The 20,134-nt window shown below is 35.0% G+C and overlaps 1 protein-coding gene across 5 annotated transcripts in view; it reads left to right on the forward strand.

Annotated features, from left to right (window-relative positions):
* Positions 1-20,134, forward strand: part of Tfcp2 (transcription factor CP2) — a 68,413-nt gene that overhangs the window by 47,073 nt on the left and 1,206 nt on the right. For 2 of the 5 annotated variants that reach the window (XM_005324956.5, XM_005324955.3), the window contains exons 5-14: positions 2,036-2,142; positions 3,401-3,553; positions 4,614-4,724; positions 5,060-5,148; positions 7,191-7,239; positions 7,730-7,823; positions 10,085-10,175; positions 12,075-12,202; positions 12,575-12,717; positions 19,535-19,586. In XM_005324956.5, the coding sequence (XP_005325013.1) occupies positions 2,036-2,142; positions 3,401-3,553; positions 4,614-4,724; positions 5,060-5,148; positions 7,191-7,239; positions 7,730-7,823; positions 10,085-10,175; positions 12,075-12,202; positions 12,575-12,717; positions 19,535-19,586 (1,017 nt within the window). The remainder of the gene's footprint in view (positions 1-2,035; positions 2,143-3,400; positions 3,554-4,613; positions 4,725-5,059; positions 5,149-7,190; positions 7,240-7,729; positions 7,824-10,084; positions 10,176-12,074; positions 12,203-12,574; positions 12,718-19,534; positions 19,587-20,134) is intronic. The other 3 variants (XM_078014686.1, XM_078014685.1, XM_005324958.5) reach the window with 2 other exon arrangements.

Raw genomic sequence — 20,134 nt, forward strand, 5'->3', positions numbered from 1 at the left:
TCTTTGGGGTATATACCCAGAAGTAGGATTACTGGATCTCAGAATTAAATTCTAATTTTTTTGAGGAAGAACTATTTTCTACAGTGGCTGCACATTTTACATTCCCACCGGTAGCGCTCAAAGGTTCCAGTATTTAATGTGTGTTTGTGTGTGTATGTGTATCTGTGTCTATGTGGTATTAGAAATCAAACCCAGGGCCATATAAATGTCAGTATAAAAGCACTATACCATTGAGCTACAGCCCCAACCTATGAATTTTTTTTTTTTGAGAGAGAGAGAGAGAGAGAGAGAGAGAATTTTTTAATATTTATTTTTTAGTTTTTGGTGGACACAACATCTTTATTTTTATGTGGTGCTGAGGATCGAACCCAGCGCCCTGCGCATGCCAGGCGATCATGTTACTGCTTGAGCCACATCCCCAGGCCTCATTTTTTTTTTAAATAGCTATTGTAATGGGTGTAAAGTGATATCTCATTGTGGTTTTGATTATATTTCCCTTAATAATTAGTGATGTTGAGCATCTTTTCATATGCTTACTGGCCCTTTGAATAGCATTGTGTGTGGTGTGGGTGCTACTGGGGATTGAACATTGGGGCATTCTATCATGAGCTATACCCTCAGCCCTTTTTAATTTTTTTATTTTGAGATAGGCTCTAAGTTGCCGAGGCTGGCCTTGAATTTGCAATCTTTTTGCCTTAGCCCCCTGAGTTTCTGGGATTATAGGCATGCACCATTGCCCCCAGCTGTTGGTTAATATTTTCTATTGGTAGATATAGTTGTTAAGGAAGCTTAAGAACTACTGATTTTACCTGAGACATCAGTGGTTCTCATACAGTTATCCTGAGATTTGTATGAGAAATTGACCTCAGATGAATCCAACACAACTAATATTGTGGAATGGGATCTATTTGATGCTTTCTTGTTTGAATCATTGATGCCAAAACAGGAGTTTAGTTATAGCATGGGGTTGATAATAAGTAATATCACCTAACCTTATCTCTCTAGTTTGAATATTAATAGGAAAAGTCAGGGAATGATATTTGAATATACACCAAGTGGAATATAAAGTAAGGTTTTACTAAACTCCATTAAATTTTTCCCTTTTTTTTAAACTTTATTTTAATTTATTTTTTAAATGTAGTTGGACACAATACCTTTATTTTATTTATTTATTTTTATGTAGTGCTGAGGATCAAACCCAGCACCTTGCACATGCTGTGTTAGCATTCTACTACTGAGCCACAACCCCAGCCCCCAATTTTTTTCTTCTTGAGCATATTTGTCATTGTGTTATCAGATTACCTGGTGATTTGGTAAGTCAGCATCAATCTTTGTTAAACTTTTCATGCTTCGTCTGTGATATAATACTTTCTGCCTTTGTACAGGCACTGCTGTACCTGTCTAGTAATTCTCTCAATGTGCTTCTAGCAGTAACACAAATCTTCAGACTATAAATAAAACTCATCATAAATTACAATTTTTGTGATAGTAGAGCTGGTATATAGACCTAACTTATTTTCAAATAGAATTTTAGCAAATTAAAAAAAAAAACTGTCTTAAAATTGCCTGATATCAAAGACTTGGTCAAATGGAAGAAAGGTACTCAAAATACCTTTCTTTCTGAATACTTCAGTCAATGTTAACTTTTATTTTCTTCAGTGTTGGGGATTGTATCCAGGGCCTTGTGTATGTTAGGGAAATGTTCTACCACTTAGCTATACCCCTAGCTCCCAGTTTTAACATTAATCAAATTTTACATTGGCAATAAAGAGATTATGGATTTTATATCCCCCAAATTTTAGTAACTAGGGATGAGTGATGTAAGAATGAGTGCTTTCTTACATAAATCTGAGCAGTCTTGGATGTGATGGCACATGACTTATTCCAGCTACCTGGGAGGCTTAAACCAGAAGATCACTTGAGTCCAACAGTTTGAAGCCAGCCTGAATAACACAGCACAACTCTATCTCAAAACAAAACAAAGTAAAACAAGGAGCCCTCATAACCATTCAATGATTACCATTTTGTTTCTTAGATATCCCAATGTCTGTGGGTATAATCGATCCTAGAGCTAATCCAACACAATTAAATACAGTGGAGTTTCTGTGGGACCCTGCAAAGAGGACATCTGTGTTTATTCAGGTAAGGCCTTGCAAATGTATTTCCAGTTATGAAGAACATCTCTTTCTACCAGTTTGTTTCTTAATGGATGATATGTGTTAAATATGAAATTTTTTTGAGTGCTGGGGTTTGAACCCAGGACCTTACTACTGAGCTACACCCCTAGCCTCTAAATTTGAATTCTGTTCAGGGTTTTAACCTGTCATATACAAATTCCTCAACATGTGCCTAAGCACGGAGGAGTTTTTTAATTGCTCTTCTAATTACCTAAATTTATTTATTTATATCTTCCTAAAATTCCTATTAATGGCTGCATAATATATCATTCTTTGGTTGTACCATTAACTCACCTAACAGTTATTTAACGTCTAAATTGTTCTGATTCTCCCGGTTATATATAAGGATATTTTGAATATCTGTATACTTAAAATTGAATTTGCGTATCTCATTTATCCTTTGGGTAGTTTCCTCAAAAATCTTTATTTTAATGATAGCTGCTAGTTTGTTTAGTACTTAACATTGAGATAGTTACTGTGTTAAATGAACACTTTGTATATATAACTTTACCGTTTATAATACTGTGGAGTAAGAACAGTCTTTGAGGCTTAGAAAGATTGAGTAATTTAAGTTTTTAAATTAAAAAAAATTTAAGTTGGGGATGCACACAATACCTTTTATTTTATTTGTTTATTTTTATGTAGTTGTGAGGATTGAACCCAGTGCCTCACACATACTAGGCAAGTGCTCTACTACTGAGCTACAACCACAGCCCCAAGATTAAGTAATTTACTCAAGCTAGTAGGTGGTCAATCAGACAAGGTTCTATTGTTAAGATTCACCAGTTTTAGACTTTATGCAGTAGCCAAGCAAATATTTTTCACCTATTACTGTGAGCTTCAATATTTGCTATTTTCACAGCATGAACTTTGCCTCCTCTTTCTAAAGTCCAGTTTAAAGATGAAACAGTACTAACTTAAATAATTTCTCTTTTATATAAACTCTGTATTCTCTGAAGCAGTTAATAAATTTAGTTCCTCACAATAGCTTTTGATAACATGAGATCTGTATATCTACTTTGTTTACATTCATAAATCACTTACATTTTTCTCAGTTCCTACATTAGACTGTATGTTCTTCAGAATGCAAAATGGAGGGAAAGTCTTTTGTAGGTATTCATAAATGTTTGTTAAAGGTTTTGCTGTTTGTAATTTCTCAAAAAATATTATTGACTGGTTGGCTAGCTAGTAGTCCTGAAGCCTTGATGTTGTATTCCTTTCAGGTACACTGTATTAGCACAGAGTTCACAATGAGGAAACATGGAGGAGAAAAGGGGGTGCCATTCCGAGTACAAATTGATACCTTCAAGGAGAATGAGAATGGGGAATATACTGAGCACTTACACTCAGCCAGTTGCCAGATCAAAGTCTTCAAGGTATTCCTGGGCAGTGGGCTGGACCTTGGATACTTTTTTCTTATCTTTCTATTTTAACATTAGTTACTAAGAAAGTCAACTTGTCATTTTGCAAAAACTGCAAAGTCAGTCTAAGTTAGAGTCATTGAAATGACTGCTGAGATGCATGTTACTTTATGTGGGTATAGGCATGGAATAATGGGAACTTGGAAAAGGGGGCTATATGCAAAAAAGAAAGAAAAAGAATTCTCATTAAACTCTTAAAGCCTGTTGAAGTTACAAGCTCTTGTAAAGCTCACAAAAATTGTGGAGAGTTGACTAATTTAGTTTTATTCATACCTGATCTTTATTTTGATCTTTCTTTTTATCACATGGATAAATACATTCTTATTGCAAGTGACTCATTAATATAAAAGTATTCAAAGTACAACACTGAAATTTCCCTTAATCACTCTTACCCTAACTCCCCAACTTCTTCCCAGAGATAGCCGCTGATATAACATGGTATACACTTCTTCCCTTTTATGCTTTTATATATAAGCATGCATAAGTATTCACATATTTTTCTTTATTTGAAACATAAATAGAATTATACTATATAAATCATTTTGAGACTTTATTTTTTTTCAGTTAACTATGTACTTTAGAGATCTTCCCATCTGTCTTATTCTTTTCCAATTATATCAAACATTTAAATTTCCTATTTTCAGACTTAGATAGGGTGATGCATTTCATCATACATCATTGTACATACCTGTCATACATCATTGTACATACCTGTTTGTTTCAGATGTGAATATTTAGGTTTTTTAAATTAATATTGTTAACCAGGTATGGTGGTACACACCTTAATCCTAGCTATTTGTGAAGCTAAGGCAAGAGGATTTCAAGTTCAAGGCCATCCTAGGCAATTGAAGGAGACCCTGTCTCAAAATAAAAAATAAAAAGGGTTAGGGATGTAGCTCAGTGGTATCTGACACAAGGCCTGGGTTCCATCTCCATTGCCAAAAAAGAAAAAAAGTTATATTGTTGGGTTAAAGAGTGAGTACTTGAGGTTAAAATACAACATTTCTCATTTCAGCCCAAAGGTGCAGACAGAAAACAAAAAACAGATAGAGAGAAAATGGAGAAACGAACACCTCATGAAAAGGAGAAATATCAGCCTTCCTATGAGACAACTATACTCACAGAGGTAAAAAGGATTTCTTTTGGTGACAATTTCAGTCCATAATTTTAACTCTTTTGTGTATGTGTGGTGCTGGGACTTGAACCCAGGGCCTTGTATGGCTAGGCAAGTGTTCTACCACTGAGCTATACCTATGACCCCTTAATTTTTACTCTCTTAAAGAAAAATCTGTCATTTCTAGCCTGTGTAAATTTACTTCTGAGCATATTCTTTTTTGCTTATGGAGACCTCTGAGGAATTAAGATTTACTAATCAAGATGTTCTATTCAAGGAATAATATTTTAATGGAACACTAGAATTAAATGTGCTTTTTCATTATCTAAGTTATCCTTTGTTTTTAGTGTTCTCCTTGGCCTGAGATCACCTATGTCAATAATTCCCCATCACCTGGCTTTAACAGTTCCCATAGCAGTTTTTCCCTTGGGGAAGGGTAAGTCTGGGAAATGAAATTGGCTTTTGTTTGTACTAAATATGTATTCTTTCATTAGTTTCTGTTAACTTTCCAAATCAATAAGTAGTTCTGTTTGGTCAGTCTTGATGAAGTTTTGCAGTATCAGAGATTTGGATTATCTTCAAAAGAGATTGAAACAATTTATAGCCCTTTTCCCTCCCCTCTGTTTCTCCTCATTCTTGAAATGGCGTTTAACTATTAGAGCATTAATGGTCAGCTTTTAGTGATTTTTGGAAGGCTGGGGGGTACCAGGGATTGAAATCAGGGGCACTCAACCACTGAGCCACATCCCCACTCCTATTTTGTATTTTATTTAGAAACAGGGTCTCACTGAGTTGCTTAGCACCTCTCTTTTGCTGAGGCTGGCTTTGAACTTGTGATCCTCCTGCCTCAGCCTCTGTTGCCGCTGGGATACAGTTGTGCACCAGCACCTGTCTTGCTTATTTAAGCTTCTTGATTTACCCTATTTTTGCTCGTGTTGTGGTTATGTCACATCGTGGTCAGACTTGCACTAGGAAGTGGTCATTGGCAACTGGAAAAACAATTGTATAGACACTAAAATTTGTTTTATTACATGTTAAGAATGTTCCTAACACCTAGTTATTGTGGATCTTCTATCATTGGGGAAAGTAGTTTGAAGATGATAGTTAAAATAAAGTTTTAGAATTACCTGTGGGATTGCATTTAATCTTGGCATATTACATTTCACTGTCAGAGATAATTGAAAGTTGGTGTAGAACCCTGCCCCAATTTTTAAAAGTCTTTAAAAGTCTTACAGTCCTAGCATTTAACATGTATTCTACATAGCCATATTGTAACTTGGAAATAGGCTACTAAAAAGTGTGAGCATATTGTTTATTTGTAATGTTTGTTTTTTGGATTTATTTAGGCTCTATGTTTGACCTACTTCTTAAAGTATTTAATTAAGGTAGCTTAAATATTTAAAATGAAGCAATTAAGCATAAAAGAGGCATTTATTTGTAGAGGGTCTATATATAACCAGGGCCCTGAGATAAATTAATTACTGTTTTTTAAAATTATATTGTTTTAATACCAAATTTTAGCTAAGGCTAAAAAGAGAAAAAACATTTTTTGTTCTTTATTTTAAGGGACAGGGTCTTGTGATCTTCTTGTCTCAGCCTCTGAAGTACCTGGGACTATAGATGTACACCACTCTGTAAAGCTAAAAAAAAAAAAAAGACCTCTTGGAAACAAAAATTTCTTGCCATCCACAAGGATGGTGCAATCTTCTTATAGGAACTTTAAATATTTATATGTGGTTTAAAGTTTGTGTTTTAAATTTTTCTCTTTTCTTTGTCCTGTACTTCATTATTAGGATAATTTTTTTCCATAAAAAAGATAAGTGTTAGGGAAAAGATGATCCATAGACAAAAGAAAGCATAAAGAAAAACCAAGGGTGTGGAGATAACTCTTGGATCACAAATTAGACAGCACTAATTTTTAAGCTGTTTTAAAAGTAATTGTTTTTCATTAGAAAAGTATGCAGTTCATAAATTTTCTTTCAGTTTTTTTCCTTTATGTATATGTTTACCTACTTAATATAGTAGTAATAGTAGTAAAATACTAGTACTTTTATATCCCCATATTTTTCATTCTAATCCATTTCTGTTAGTAGCATTTATTTATTCATGAGTGCTAGTAATTGAACCCTGGGCCTTGTGCTTTCTAGGCAAGTGTTTTACCATTGAGCTATATCTCTAATCCCTTATGTTATGTTATTATTTTCTCATCAGTTTCACTTTTTAAAATTTTAGTTAGTTTTCTTAATTTACTCAGTAATAAAAGTGTTGCAAATGACAGTTTCTTCTCTTCCCCCTGAAGTTTTCAGGTTAATTAACATATAATATAACTTAAAGTTTTAGATCAAAGAATAAGAATGCTTTATGAGAATACAGATTTTTTAAGTCTCTGGCTTAGGAGTTACTGTGAAGATGAAGAATGAGATAATAGACCCTACTATGAGTCATAGACTGATGCTTTCATTTTAAATGTTTCTTTAGAAATGGTTCACCAAACCACCAGCCAGATCCTCCCCCTCCAGTCACTGATGTAAGTCTAAATTTAAATGTCAATTATTTGCAATGTCTAATAATATTTTGATGACTCTGCAATTATGATATGTCCATCTTTTAAGGGATATTATTCATTCATGAAGCAAGCATTCATTGAATTTTTTCTGTAGGAACTGGAAATATGAACAAGTAATGGAGAACCCTTGGGGATTTTTTTTGTTTTGATTTTTTGAGACAGGGGTCTCACTATGTTGTTCAGACTGGTCTCAGTTTGTAAGTTTCAGTGATCCCTCTACTTCAGCCTCCTGAGTGGGACTACAGGAACCCTTCAATTTGAGGAGTTTATAGTTTAGTGGGAAAGATAAGGATAGAGCTTCTTGGATAGAGAAAGAGATTGATGTAGTATAAACAACTTCCAAACAAGCAAGGCCTGTCTGAGTAGGTGTGTGGGTGGGTGGGTGATGTCTGGCTATGTAATACACCAGTGAATCTATTTAATTACCGAAAACATGCTTTCTTCCTTTCAGAACCTCCTGCCAACAACCACACCTCAGGAAGCGCAGCAGTGGTTGCATCGAAACCGTTTTTCTACATTCACCAGGCTTTTTACCAACTTCTCAGGTTAAATTTGCTTTTCTTTTGATATGAGCAAATCATTCAAGGGTCTTCTGTTATCCTGATAGACATGTTTCTAATATTAGCAAATGCCATAATTCCATTCTTCTTAAAGCTGAGTAATATTCCATTGAATATATATACTACATTTTCTTTATCCATTTATCTACTGAAGGACACCTATGTGGGTTCCAAGTCCCCCTATATGCATTTCATTAGTGTATTTTTTCATTATTATTATTATTATTATTATTATTATTATTATTTGTACTAAGGATTGAGCACAGGGGCACTTTACCATTGAGCCACATCCTAGGCCATTTTATTTTTTTTATTTTGAGACAGGGTCTTATTAAACTGCTTAGAGCCTCACTAATTAGCTGAGGTAGGTCTTGAACTTGCAATTCTCCTGCTTTAGCCTCCCAAGTTGTTGGAATTTCAGGCATGTGCCACCGTGCCCAGCTTAGTACATTTTTTTATGAAATAAATTTCATAAATCTTTCAGACTTTGTCACCATCTGGAGCTGTGCTGTGAGAGACTTAAAAAGAAACACTTCTTAGTTTGAATTCACTTTAATTTTAAAATACTTATTCCATGAAGTACTTCTAAAAATGTATATTCCATACATAATTTTATCAAGGGGCATTTGTAGGTAAAAATTTTCCGTTTGATATCACTATATTGTATTTTATTTATAAGCCCGCTTTTATTTAGTATCTTCTTTTTAAATTTTTGTTTTAATTAGTTATACATCACAATAAAATGCATTTATATATCATACATAGATGGGGTATGATTTCTCATTTTTTATTTATTTTTATGTGGTGCTGAGGATCTAACCCAGGGTCTCGCACGTGCAAGGCAAGAGCTCTACTGCTGAGCCACAGCCATAGCCCCTCATTTTTTTTTTAAATGAGAATTTTTTTCTAAGGTTATATACCATTGTGATCAATTTATTTATATGTGGTGCTGAGAATCAAACCCTGAGCTTCACACGGGCTAGGCAAGCATTCTACCACTGAGCTCTGATCCCAGCCCCTTCATTTTTCTGATTGTACATGTTGTAGAATTACTTTAGTCATATACACACACACACACACACACACACACACACACACACACACACACAGAGATAAATATAGATATAGATAAAAAGTAATAATGTATATTTCATTCTACTGTCCATCCTATCCTCATATCCCGTCCTCTCCCCTCCCTTCACTACCTAACTCTATTCTTCCCTAGTGCCCCCACCATTGTGAACTAGCACCCACATATTAGAGAAAACATTCCACCTTTGGTTTTAGGGGGTTGACTTATTTTGCTTAGCATGATATTCTTCAGCTCCATCCATTTACTGGCAAATGCCATAATTCCATTATTCTTAAAGCTGAGTAATATTCCATTGAATATATATACTACATTTTCTTTATCCATTTATCTACTGAAGGACACCTATGTGGGTTCTAAGGTTTAGCTATTATGAATCGAACTGTTATAAACATTAAACATAGATGTGGCTCTGTCACTGTAGTATTTAGCATCTTTTATGTACCATCTTCTATAGTAGGAATACACAAATTGATAAGGCATACTTCCTGATCAAAGACTTCATTCATCATCTAGTATATAAAAAGCTCAAATCAAAATAAAATCCCAGTAGATAATGTTCCAACACACATTTGTAGGAAGTGAGATGTTCAGGGGAGAGTCTGATATATTAAGGAGCTATGTGACATGTGAAGTGAATCTTGAGGGATGAGAAGAGGAACCTATTGGTCAGACAGTCAAGGATATTTCAGGCAGGAAGAACAGCTTGCTCGGGCTGGGGATGAGGCTCAAGCGGTAGCGCGCTTGCCTGGCATGCATGCGGCCCGGGTTCGATCCTCAGCACCACATACCAACAAAGATGTTATGTCCGCCGAGAACTAAAAAATAAATATTCAAAATTCTCTTTCACTCTCTCTCCTCTCTCACTCTCTCTTTAAAAAAAAAAAAAATGGGATTAAATTAAAAAAAAAAAAGAACAGCTTGCTCATTCAGCACCACCAGCAAGATGAAAGCATAGGGTTAAGTGAAGAAATTCATTGGATGAGACTTAGGAGATGAGGCAGGGACCAGTTAATAAAGATCCTATGTACTATGCAAAAGATCATGGGTTATAACATTACCGGTGATGAGGTATACTTGTAATAGAGTCCATCTTAATAGGTATTAACAAAGAGAATCTTTGCCTTTATCACCCATTTTCTTACATTTATTCCAGGGGCAGATTTATTGAAACTAACTAGAGATGATGTGATCCAAATTTGTGGCCCTGCAGATGGAATCAGACTTTTTAATGCATTAAAAGGCCGGTATGTAATTAGTGTTAAAATATCAATGAAGGGGCTGGGGTTGTGGCTCAGTAGTAAAGTGCAGGACTTGTGCTGTTAGGCACTGGGTTCAATCCTTACTACCACATAAAAATAAAAAAGGTATTGTGTCCATCTACAACTAAAATATATATATATATATATATATATATATATATATATATATATATATCAATGAAGTTGAATTTCAGGTGAATTTGGGTTCAGGGATTCTTCACAATATTTTGCACAATTAAATGCATTGTGTCAAAACTTTTTTTTAAAAGAAAATACTAGCTATGTACCAAGTAAACACAGATAAAAAAAATCCTTTCTTAAAATTGATTCCCCATAATACCCCATTTTTTGCAGTAGTGGGGAGCTTACCCAGTGCCTTGTACATGCTAAGCAAGTGCTGTTCCACTGAGCTACTTCCCTAGCCCAATTTCCAGGTAGTTTTTTTCATCCAATAAATATGTATTGTCTTTATCATGAGCCAGTTACTATTATAGGCTCTGGAGACATATTCATGAACAAAACAGACAAGTACCCATTGTTACAGAGTTTACTCCTTTTTTTTTTTTTTAACTGGTGAGTTTACTTTCTAGTAGGGAGAAAACTATATATAAATAATAAATTTTTTGGATAGTGAGGGCTTTAAAGGCAAATAAAACAAATGTGCAAAAACAAGAGAATGGGCTACAGAGTACAGAGAAGATGGTCAGGAAAGAGGTCTATTAGGAGGGGATATTTAGACTGTTATGAGAAAGATGAAGGAGCTATGGAGTCATGAGGGAAGAACATTCTAGGCAGAAGAAACAGCAGGTACTAAAGCCCTGAATCAGTTTTAACTGGAGAACAGATCATTTCAAAGTTTTGGGGGAGGATTTATCTATTTTTAATGTGGTACTGAAGAACAAATGTAGGGTCTTAGGCATGCTAGGCAAGTGCTCTACCACTGAACTATACCCCCTGTCCCCAGCCCTGGGTTGGAATTATTTAAGTGTATGTTTACAAATTATACTTGTAATAAAGACTAATTTGAAGTTCTTTTTTGAGATTTAAAGTAGTTTTAAATACATAGTAGTAATATTGATGGAAAAAACAGAGGTCAATGACAATAGACCCAAATAACTAATAAATTTTGGAGAATTTATATTTATAATATCACAAGGGATATTGAATCAGATTGGCTATAATCTTGGAAAATATTAAGGAAAGAGATGAAATTCAATTGTCAGCAACTTAGGGGAAAAAGAATGGCTCTTTCATGTTAAGTGTATTATCTAAAGAATGTTTAGAAATAGAAAGGAATGAGATGATCAGATCAAGAGGTAACTGTATACCTTAGAGTAAGAAGTAAGAGGCCAGAAAGGGCTTAGGATACTTAGGAGAAGGTAAGATTCTTCAGTTTACTATATTAGCATTTTTTAGTGAAATGTTTATCTTGAGCCTTATCCATAAAGCAGTGATTCATACATTTTGGACATTTCTTATCTTTTCACCAAAGATCACAAACTTAAATGACTACAGGGACCACATAGATATTGTAAAGGAATGACAGTCAAAGTTTAGGGTTTAGTAAAGAATGCATACACCATGTAAGGATAACATGATTGCTTTCATGCGAGATTGGGGTTCCTGGACTGCTAGATGTGGTTTTTCAAGAAAAGTCAAAATTCACAGGTTTATCTGATGCTTCCTGTTGGAACTAGTTCAGTTTAAACAAACAAAAGCCACCACAGGTGAACTAATAAAGCTGGCAAATGAGTTGTATTTAGCCCATGATTTGCCTGTTTTCAATCCCTGCTCTATACTATTAATGTAGAAATACAAGTTTTTCTTTAAAATGAACTTACCATAAAATATGCAAGATTAACAACCCTTTTCTTTACCGCTTAGGATGGTGCGTCCAAGGTTAACCATTTACGTCTGTCAGGAATCATTACAGTTGAGGGAACAGCAGCAGCAACAGCAGCAGCAACCACAACAGAAGCATGAGGATGGAGACTCAAATGGTACTTTCTTCGGTAGGTTGTTCTGGGCAGACCAGGATAGATGAAGAAAGGTGAAGAGATGATTTATGACCATGTTGGTAATTGCTCACATTTATTGAGCTCTTAACATATGTCAGGTACTATTCCCAACACTTTTTACACACTTTAATTTTTACAACTAATAATCTCCTCTTTGTTGTGAATTTTATTGTTATCTCCAACATTTAAATGAGGAAAATAAGGCCTAGGGATATATATATAACTTACCCTAAGTCACACAGCTAGCAAGTACTAGCTAGGATTGATTTGTGAGTCCTTCTGAAAAGTGAGCATTCTTAATGATTAGATTACCTGCAAAATCAGAGAACCTTTGTATTGACTACTGTTGCTATTTCTCCTTTGCAGTATACCATGCCATCTATCTAGAAGAACTGACAGCTGTTGAATTGACAGAAAAAATTGCTCAGCTTTTCAGCATTTCTCCTCGACAGATCAGCCAGATTTATAAGCAGGGGCCAACAGGAATCCATGTGCTCATCAGTGATGAGGTAGGTTTTTTAGTACAGTTGAATTTCGTACAGATGATAATTAGTTTGTCAGGGCACCATGTAACAATAGCAAGATTAGTTCCACTGGAGAGGAGTTCGGTTTTTCTAGACAGGAGTTTTCTAAACTTTCTTTTTTATTTAAATTTTTTTAATTGTTCTTTTTAGTTATACATGACTATTTTGACATACTATACATACATGGAGCATAACTTCCCATTCTTATGGTTGTAAATAATGTGGAGTTACACTGGTCAGGTATTCATATATGAACATAGGAAAGTTTATGTTTAATTCATTCTACTGTTTTTCCTATTCCCAAACTTCCTCCCTTCCTTTCATTCCCCTTTGTCTAATCCAATGAACTTCTATTCTCTGCCCCCCATCCCCAATTGTGTGTTAGTATGCATGTCCGAGAAAACATTCAGCCTTTGGTGTTTTGAGATTGGCTTATTTCACTGAGCATGATAATTTCCAGTTCCATTCATTTGCCTGCAAATGCCATAATTCTATTCTTATTCTTTTTTTTGCAGATGGACAGCATGACTTTATTTTATTTATTTATTTTTATGTGGTACTAAGGATTGAACCCAGTGCCTCACATGTGCTAGGCAAACACTTTGCCACTGAGCTACAGCCCCAGCCCCAATTCCATTCTTCTTTATGGCTGAGTAATATTCCATTGTGTATATATACCACATTTCTTTATCCATTCATCTGTTGAAAGGCACCTAGATTGGTTCCATAGCTTATCTATTATGAATTGAACTGCTGTGAACATTGATGTGACTACATCACTATAGTATGCTGATTTTGAATCCTTTGGGTATATATTGAGGAGTGGGATAATGGGTCAAGTGGTATTTCTATTCCAAGTTTTCCGAGGAATCTCCATACTGCTTTCCAAAATGGTTGCACCAATTTGCAGTTCCACCAGCAATGTATGAGTGTAATTGTTCCCCCACATCCTTGCCAACATTTATCATTACTTATATTCTTTTTTAAATATTTTTTTAGTTGCAGATAGACACAATGCCTTTATTTATTTATTTATTTATTTACTTATCGGTCTATTTATTTATTTATTTATGTGGTGTTGAGGATCGTACGGACCCAGTGCCTCATATGTGCTTGGCAAGCATTCTACCACTAAGCCACAATCCCAACCCCTATCATTCCTTATAGTCTTGATAATTGCCATTCTGACTAGAGTGAGATGAAATCTCAGTGTAGTTTCAATTTGCATTTCTCTTATTGCTAGAGATGTTGAACATTTTTTCATATATTTATTGCTTGATTATATTTCTTCTGTGAAGTATCTGTTCAGTTCCTTTGCCCATTTATTGATTGGGTTATATGTTTTTGTGGTGGTAAGTTTTTTGAGTTCTTTATATATTTTGGAGATTAATGCTCTGAGGTGGCAAAGATTTTCTCCCATTCCTAAGGCTTTCTGCTCATGTTCTTGATTGTCTCCTTAGCTGTGAAGAATTTATTTTTTATATACCATTCCATTTATTGTTTCTTGATTTTACTTCTTGTGCTTTAGGAGTCTTATTGAGGAATTCAGTTCCTAAGCCAACATTATGGAGTTTGGGACCTACTTTTTCTCCTAATAGATGTAGGGTCTCTAGTCTAATGCCTTGGTTCTTGTTCTACTTTGAGTTGAGTTTTGTGCAGGGTGAGAGATGGGGTTTAATTTCATTTTGCTACATATGGATTTCCAGTTTACCAGCACCATGTGTTGAAGGGGCTATCTTTTCTCCAAGGTATGTTTATGGTGCCTTTGTCTAGTATGAGATAACTGTATTTATGTGGGCTTGTCTTTGTGTCTTCTATTCTGTGACATTGGTTTTCATGTTTGTTTTGGTGCCAATATCATGTCGTTTTTGTTACTATAGCTCTGTAATAAAACTTAAGGTCTGATATTGGGATGCCTCCTGCTTTAACTTTTCTTGCTGAGCATTGCTTTGGCAATTCTGGGGCTCTTATTTTTCCAAATGAATTTCATGATTGCTTTTTCTATTTCTAGAAAGAATGTCATTGGCATTTTACTAGGAATTGCATTAAATCTGTATAGCATTTTTGGCAGTGTGGCCATTTTGACAATGTTAATTCTGCCTATCCAAGAACAGGGGAGCTCTTTCCATCTTCCAAAATTGTCTTCAATTTCTTTCTTTAGTATTTTATAGTTTTAATTGTAGAGGTCATTCACCTCTTTTGTTAGATTGATGCCCAAATATTTCATTTTTTTTCAAGGCTATTATGAATGGGATAGTTTTCCTAATTTTTCTTTCAATTGATTTATTATTGATGTATAGGAACACAATTGATTTATGGGTGTTAATTTATATCCTGCTACTTTGCTGAATTCATTTATGAGTTCTAAAAGATTTTTTTTTTTTAGTACTGGGGATTGAACTCAGAGGCACTCGACCACTGAGTCATATCCCAAACCCTGTTTTGTATTTTATTTAGAGACAGGGTCTCACTGAGTTGCTTAGTGCCTCACTTTTACTGAAGCTGGCTTTGAACTTGTGATCTTCTTGTCTCAGCCTCCTGAACTGCTGGGATTACAGGCGTATGCCACCATGCCAGGCTGATTTCTAAAAGTTTTTTGGGTCTTCTAAATATAGAATCATGTCCTCAGCAAATAAGGATAGTTTGAGTTCTTCTTTTCCTGTTCTTATCCCTTTAATTTCTTTCTTCTGTCTAATTGCTCTGGATGGAATTTCAAGGACTATGTTGAATAGAAGTGGTAAAAGGGGCATCCTTGTCTTGCTCTGGTTTATACAGGGAATGCTTTCAATTTTTCTGTATAGAATGATGTTGGCTTTGGTTTTACAATGTTGAGGTATGTTCCTACTATGCCTAGTTTTCTAGTGTTTTGAACATGAATGGATACTGTATTTTGTCAAATGCTTTTTCTGCTTCTATTGAGATAATCATGTTTTTTTTTTAGTTGTTGATGTATCTTTAATTAATTAATTAAAGTACTTATTTATATGCAGTGTTGAGAATTGAACCCAGTGTCACACATGCTAGGCAAATGCTCTACCATTGAGCTACAACTCCAGCCCAATCATGTGATTCTTTTCTTTAAGTCTGTTGGTGTGATGAATTATATTTATTGATTTCTGTATGTTGAACCAACTTTGCATCCCTGGAATGAACTCCATTTGATCATGGTGCACTGCCTAGCATGTTTTTGTATGTGATTTTCTAGTTTTTTATTAAGAATTTTTGTATCTATGTTCATCAGGGATATTGGTCTGAAGTTTTCTTTCCTCAATGTGTCTTCGTCTGGTTTTGGTATCAGGGTGATACTATCTTCATAGAATGAGTTTGGAAGAGTTCCTCCTTTTCTATTTCATGGAATAATTTGAAGAGGATTGGTGTTAGTTTTTCTTTGAAGGTTTGGTAGAACTTGGCTGAGAATCTGTCTGGTCCTGGGCTTTTCTTTGTTGGTAGGCTTTTGATAATATCTTCAATTTCCTTGCTTAAAATTGATCTGTTTAAATTTTTTATGTCCTCCTGATTCCATTTGGGTAGTTTAAATGTCTCTAGAAATTTGTCATTGTCTTCTAGATTTTCTATTTTATTAGAGTCTAAATTTTCAAAATAGCTTCTAATTATTGTCTGTATTTCAGTAGTGTCTGTTGTTATATTTTCTTTTTCACCAGAAATTTTAGTATTGTAAGTTTTGGCCATGAACTCCTGAGCTCAGGTAATCCTCCTACCTCAGCCTCCTAAGGAACTGGCACTGTGTTCCACTATGTCTGTGGCTAAGACTGTTTTTGCTTTCTTCCTTCCTTCCTAACATAATTTCTTTTCTTTTTTTTTGGTACTGGGAATTGAACCCAGGGATGCTTTACCACTGAGCTACATCCCCAACCTTCTTTTAATATTTTTATTTTCAGACAGAGTCTCAAAAGTTGCCAAGGCTGATATCAAGTTCGTAACCATCCTGTCTCAACCTCTCAAGTCACTAGGATTACAAACATGCCCCACCAAACTCAGCCTAATTTAAAAATTTTAAAATAGTTGTAAAAGATTTACCATTTGGGAGAAAAGAAGTTGTAAAAGATGTCATTCCTAGGCACATCATGATATTTAAGAATGAAATGGTTAGCCAGGTGCGGGTGCATTCCTATAATCCCAGAGACTCGGGGAAGATTGCAGGTTCAAAGACAGCCTCAGCAACATAGTAAGACCCTGTCTCAAAATAAAAAATAAAAGGGCTGAGGCAGGAAGCTGGGGCTGTAGCTGATTGGTAGAGCACTTGCCTAGCATGGGTGAGGCACTGGGTTCGATCCTCAGCACCACAAAAAAAATAAATAAAGTCATAAAAATATATTTTTTTAAAGGGGAGGGGGCTGAGGATGTGGCTCAGTGGGTAAGCACCCCTGGTGTTCAATCCCTGCTGTCCCCCAAAAAAGAATGAAATGGTTTCATTACTATTCTAATTGCATTCCATGTAATTTAAGTACAACAGTGATCCACCCCCCCCATACGGAGGATCAGAATTATAAGAGTGATTAAATACAGATACCAACCATTTAAAAAAATACATAACCATGATTTTCTTTATGAGTTAGAATTTTTATATTATTCCTATGTTTCCTTTAACCCATATTTCCATTTGCCTCTCCCATAGACTTCATTTTTATTTTTTTTTCCTATAATACTAGGGATTGAACCCAGGGGTGCCCCAGCCCATTTTTTAAATTGATCTATCTATCTATCTATCTATCTATCTATCTATCTATCTATCTATCTATCTATCTATCTACCTACCTACCTATTGATTGGTACTGGGGATTGAACCATTTAACTACTGAGCCACGTTCTCAGTCCTTTTTTTTAAATATTATTTTTAATTGTAGATGGACCTTTATTTTATGTATTTATTTTTATGTGGTGCTGAGGATCAAACTCAGTGCCTCATACATGCAAGGCAAGTGCTCTGCCGCTGAGCCACCACCCCAGACGTATTTTTATTTTTTATTTTGAGATAGGGACTCATTAAGTTGCTGAGGCTGGCTTTGAACTTGGAATCCTCCTGCCTCAGCTTCCTGAGCTGCTGGGATTACAGGCTTGCAGTATTGTGCCTGCCCCCCGTCTTTTTTTTTTAACTTTGAGCCAGGGTCTCTCTAATTTTCTCAGGCTGGTCTCAAATTCAGTGATCTTCTTGCTTGACCCTCTTGAGTAGCTGGGATTATAGCCACTGCACTCAACATCCCCATAGACTTGTATCTGACCATAACATTTTAATGCTTAAATGTCTTTTATCGATTATCCTGCCATATTCCTTTGAAACAAAAAAATTAAATATTTATTTATTTTTTTAGTTGTAGTTGGACACAATATCTTCATTTTATTTATCTGTTTGGTACTGAGGATTGAACCCAGGGCCCTGCACATGCTAAGCGAGCGCTGTACTGCTGACCCACAGTCCCAGCTCCTGAAACAAAAATTTGTATCAACAAAATCTAAAAAGGTTTTAGGAAATCTTTTGTTTTCATTAGAAGTTCAAAAATTATTTCTTCTGAATAGAATTATCACAATTATGTAACTTTTAAAAAATAACAAAAAGATTACATGTTTAATAAGTGATTAAACATGAAAAAGTGCTAGAGATGTAACTCCATGATAGAGCACATACTTAGTGGGTTCAATCCCCAGCACCAGAAAAAGAAAAAAGTTTATTATACATGCATCTATTAATGAGGTCATGGAATAGTTCCATTCCCTACCCTCACCCTAGCACACAATTAATGTGTCTGAAGAATACTGCCTATTAATTGCTAAAATGACTCAGCATTCAGCATCAATTCTATCCTGATTTTCCCCCTAGATATAGGTGCTGTGGAGCCTAATTTACCTAAATTAATAAATAGGAACTGATAGAGTTTTGTTACAACCTCAACACTGGTTTTTTTTGTTATGTACTAAAAATTATATAGTGATATTATCACAAATTATTTTGAGTCATGTATTATTTGACAATTTGAGATTAGGTCACTCTTCAATTCTAATGAAAGGAAAGAATTAGAAACCATGTGACTCATACTAGAGTGTTACCCAGTCATTAGAATTCACTTTTGTAGTTCCGCTTTGGCACCATGATGCTTTTACACCCAAGGCACCTTTGTAGTACTCTAGTATTCTCAGTAGTATTCTATTATTTTGTTAAAAGGGAGATGGGAATTTGAGATGGGGAAATGGGGAAGAAAAACTAAAAAGGATTTAAGAAAGTTGAAGACCTGGATGTCAGTTCTCACATAACGGCCTGTTAGTGTCTTTGTTCCCCTTGGAAAATTTGGGGGTTAACCAAGAGAAATGCATACTCCACTTTTAAGATGACTGTTCTAGATGCCTCTGTTTTATTTATTTCTTTTTTAATGTAGGTGGAAACAATACGTTTTATTTTATTTTTATGTGGTGCTGAGGATCAAACCCAATGACTCATGCATGCCAGACGAGCGCTCTACCACTGAGCCACAACCCCAACTCCTCTGTTTTAAAATTTCAAAATCAGACATGGGGAGGACATGGGGAGGACCACCCTAAAAACAAACAGACTCATGAAGCAGGCTTTTGAAAATTGGAAGGAAAACACTTACATAATTCTATAGAAATTCAGGTATATTCTATTTGTGACCTATAAATTCTGTCATATAAACCCCACCTTAGGAACACAGAAATAGGGTCTTTTTTTTTGTTTTTTACTTAAATCTAACATTATGAAAAGCCACATTGTCAAAATAATATAGCAAACCAAAGTTTTTAATAATCAGAAAATTTTCTTGCCTTTTTTCAGATGATACAGAACTTTCAGGAAGAAGCCTGTTTTATTCTGGACACAATGAAAGGTAATAAAATTGTAAGAGAAATAACTTTTAGTTTCTAAGTCTTTCAAAACCTCTTTTCAGGCTGTGAGTGCAGTTCAGTGGTAGAGCATGTGCTTAGCATGCACTGGGTCCTGGGTTCAATCCCCAGAACCAAAGGAAAATAAAGCTCTTTTCATATTTGACTTATTTAAAGAGAAATATGGAAGAAATCATATATGCAATAAAAAAGTAGTATTACTAGAGATTGTTTCTTTGTGTGAGTTGGCCTTTTACCATTATCAACAAAGAAAGAACACTGACAACTCTCTACCATTCTCTTCCATCTTTTTTTTTTTAAATTAGGAAATCTTTATTTGTTTATTTTTATGTGGTACTGAGGATCGAACCCAGTGCCTCACACATGCAAAGCAGGTGCTCTACCAGTGAGCCCCAGCCCCAGCCCCTATTCTCTTCCATCTGACAAATGAGGAAATCAAGGCACATTATTTTTATAATACCTATTTTTTTTAAACATTTATTTTTTAGGTGTAGATGGACACAACACAATGCCTTTATTTTGTGGTACTGAG

This window comes from Ictidomys tridecemlineatus, chromosome 6 (genome assembly GCF_052094955.1).
Source record: "Ictidomys tridecemlineatus isolate mIctTri1 chromosome 6, mIctTri1.hap1, whole genome shotgun sequence".
Classification (NCBI taxonomy): Eukaryota; Metazoa; Chordata; class Mammalia; order Rodentia; family Sciuridae; genus Ictidomys; species Ictidomys tridecemlineatus.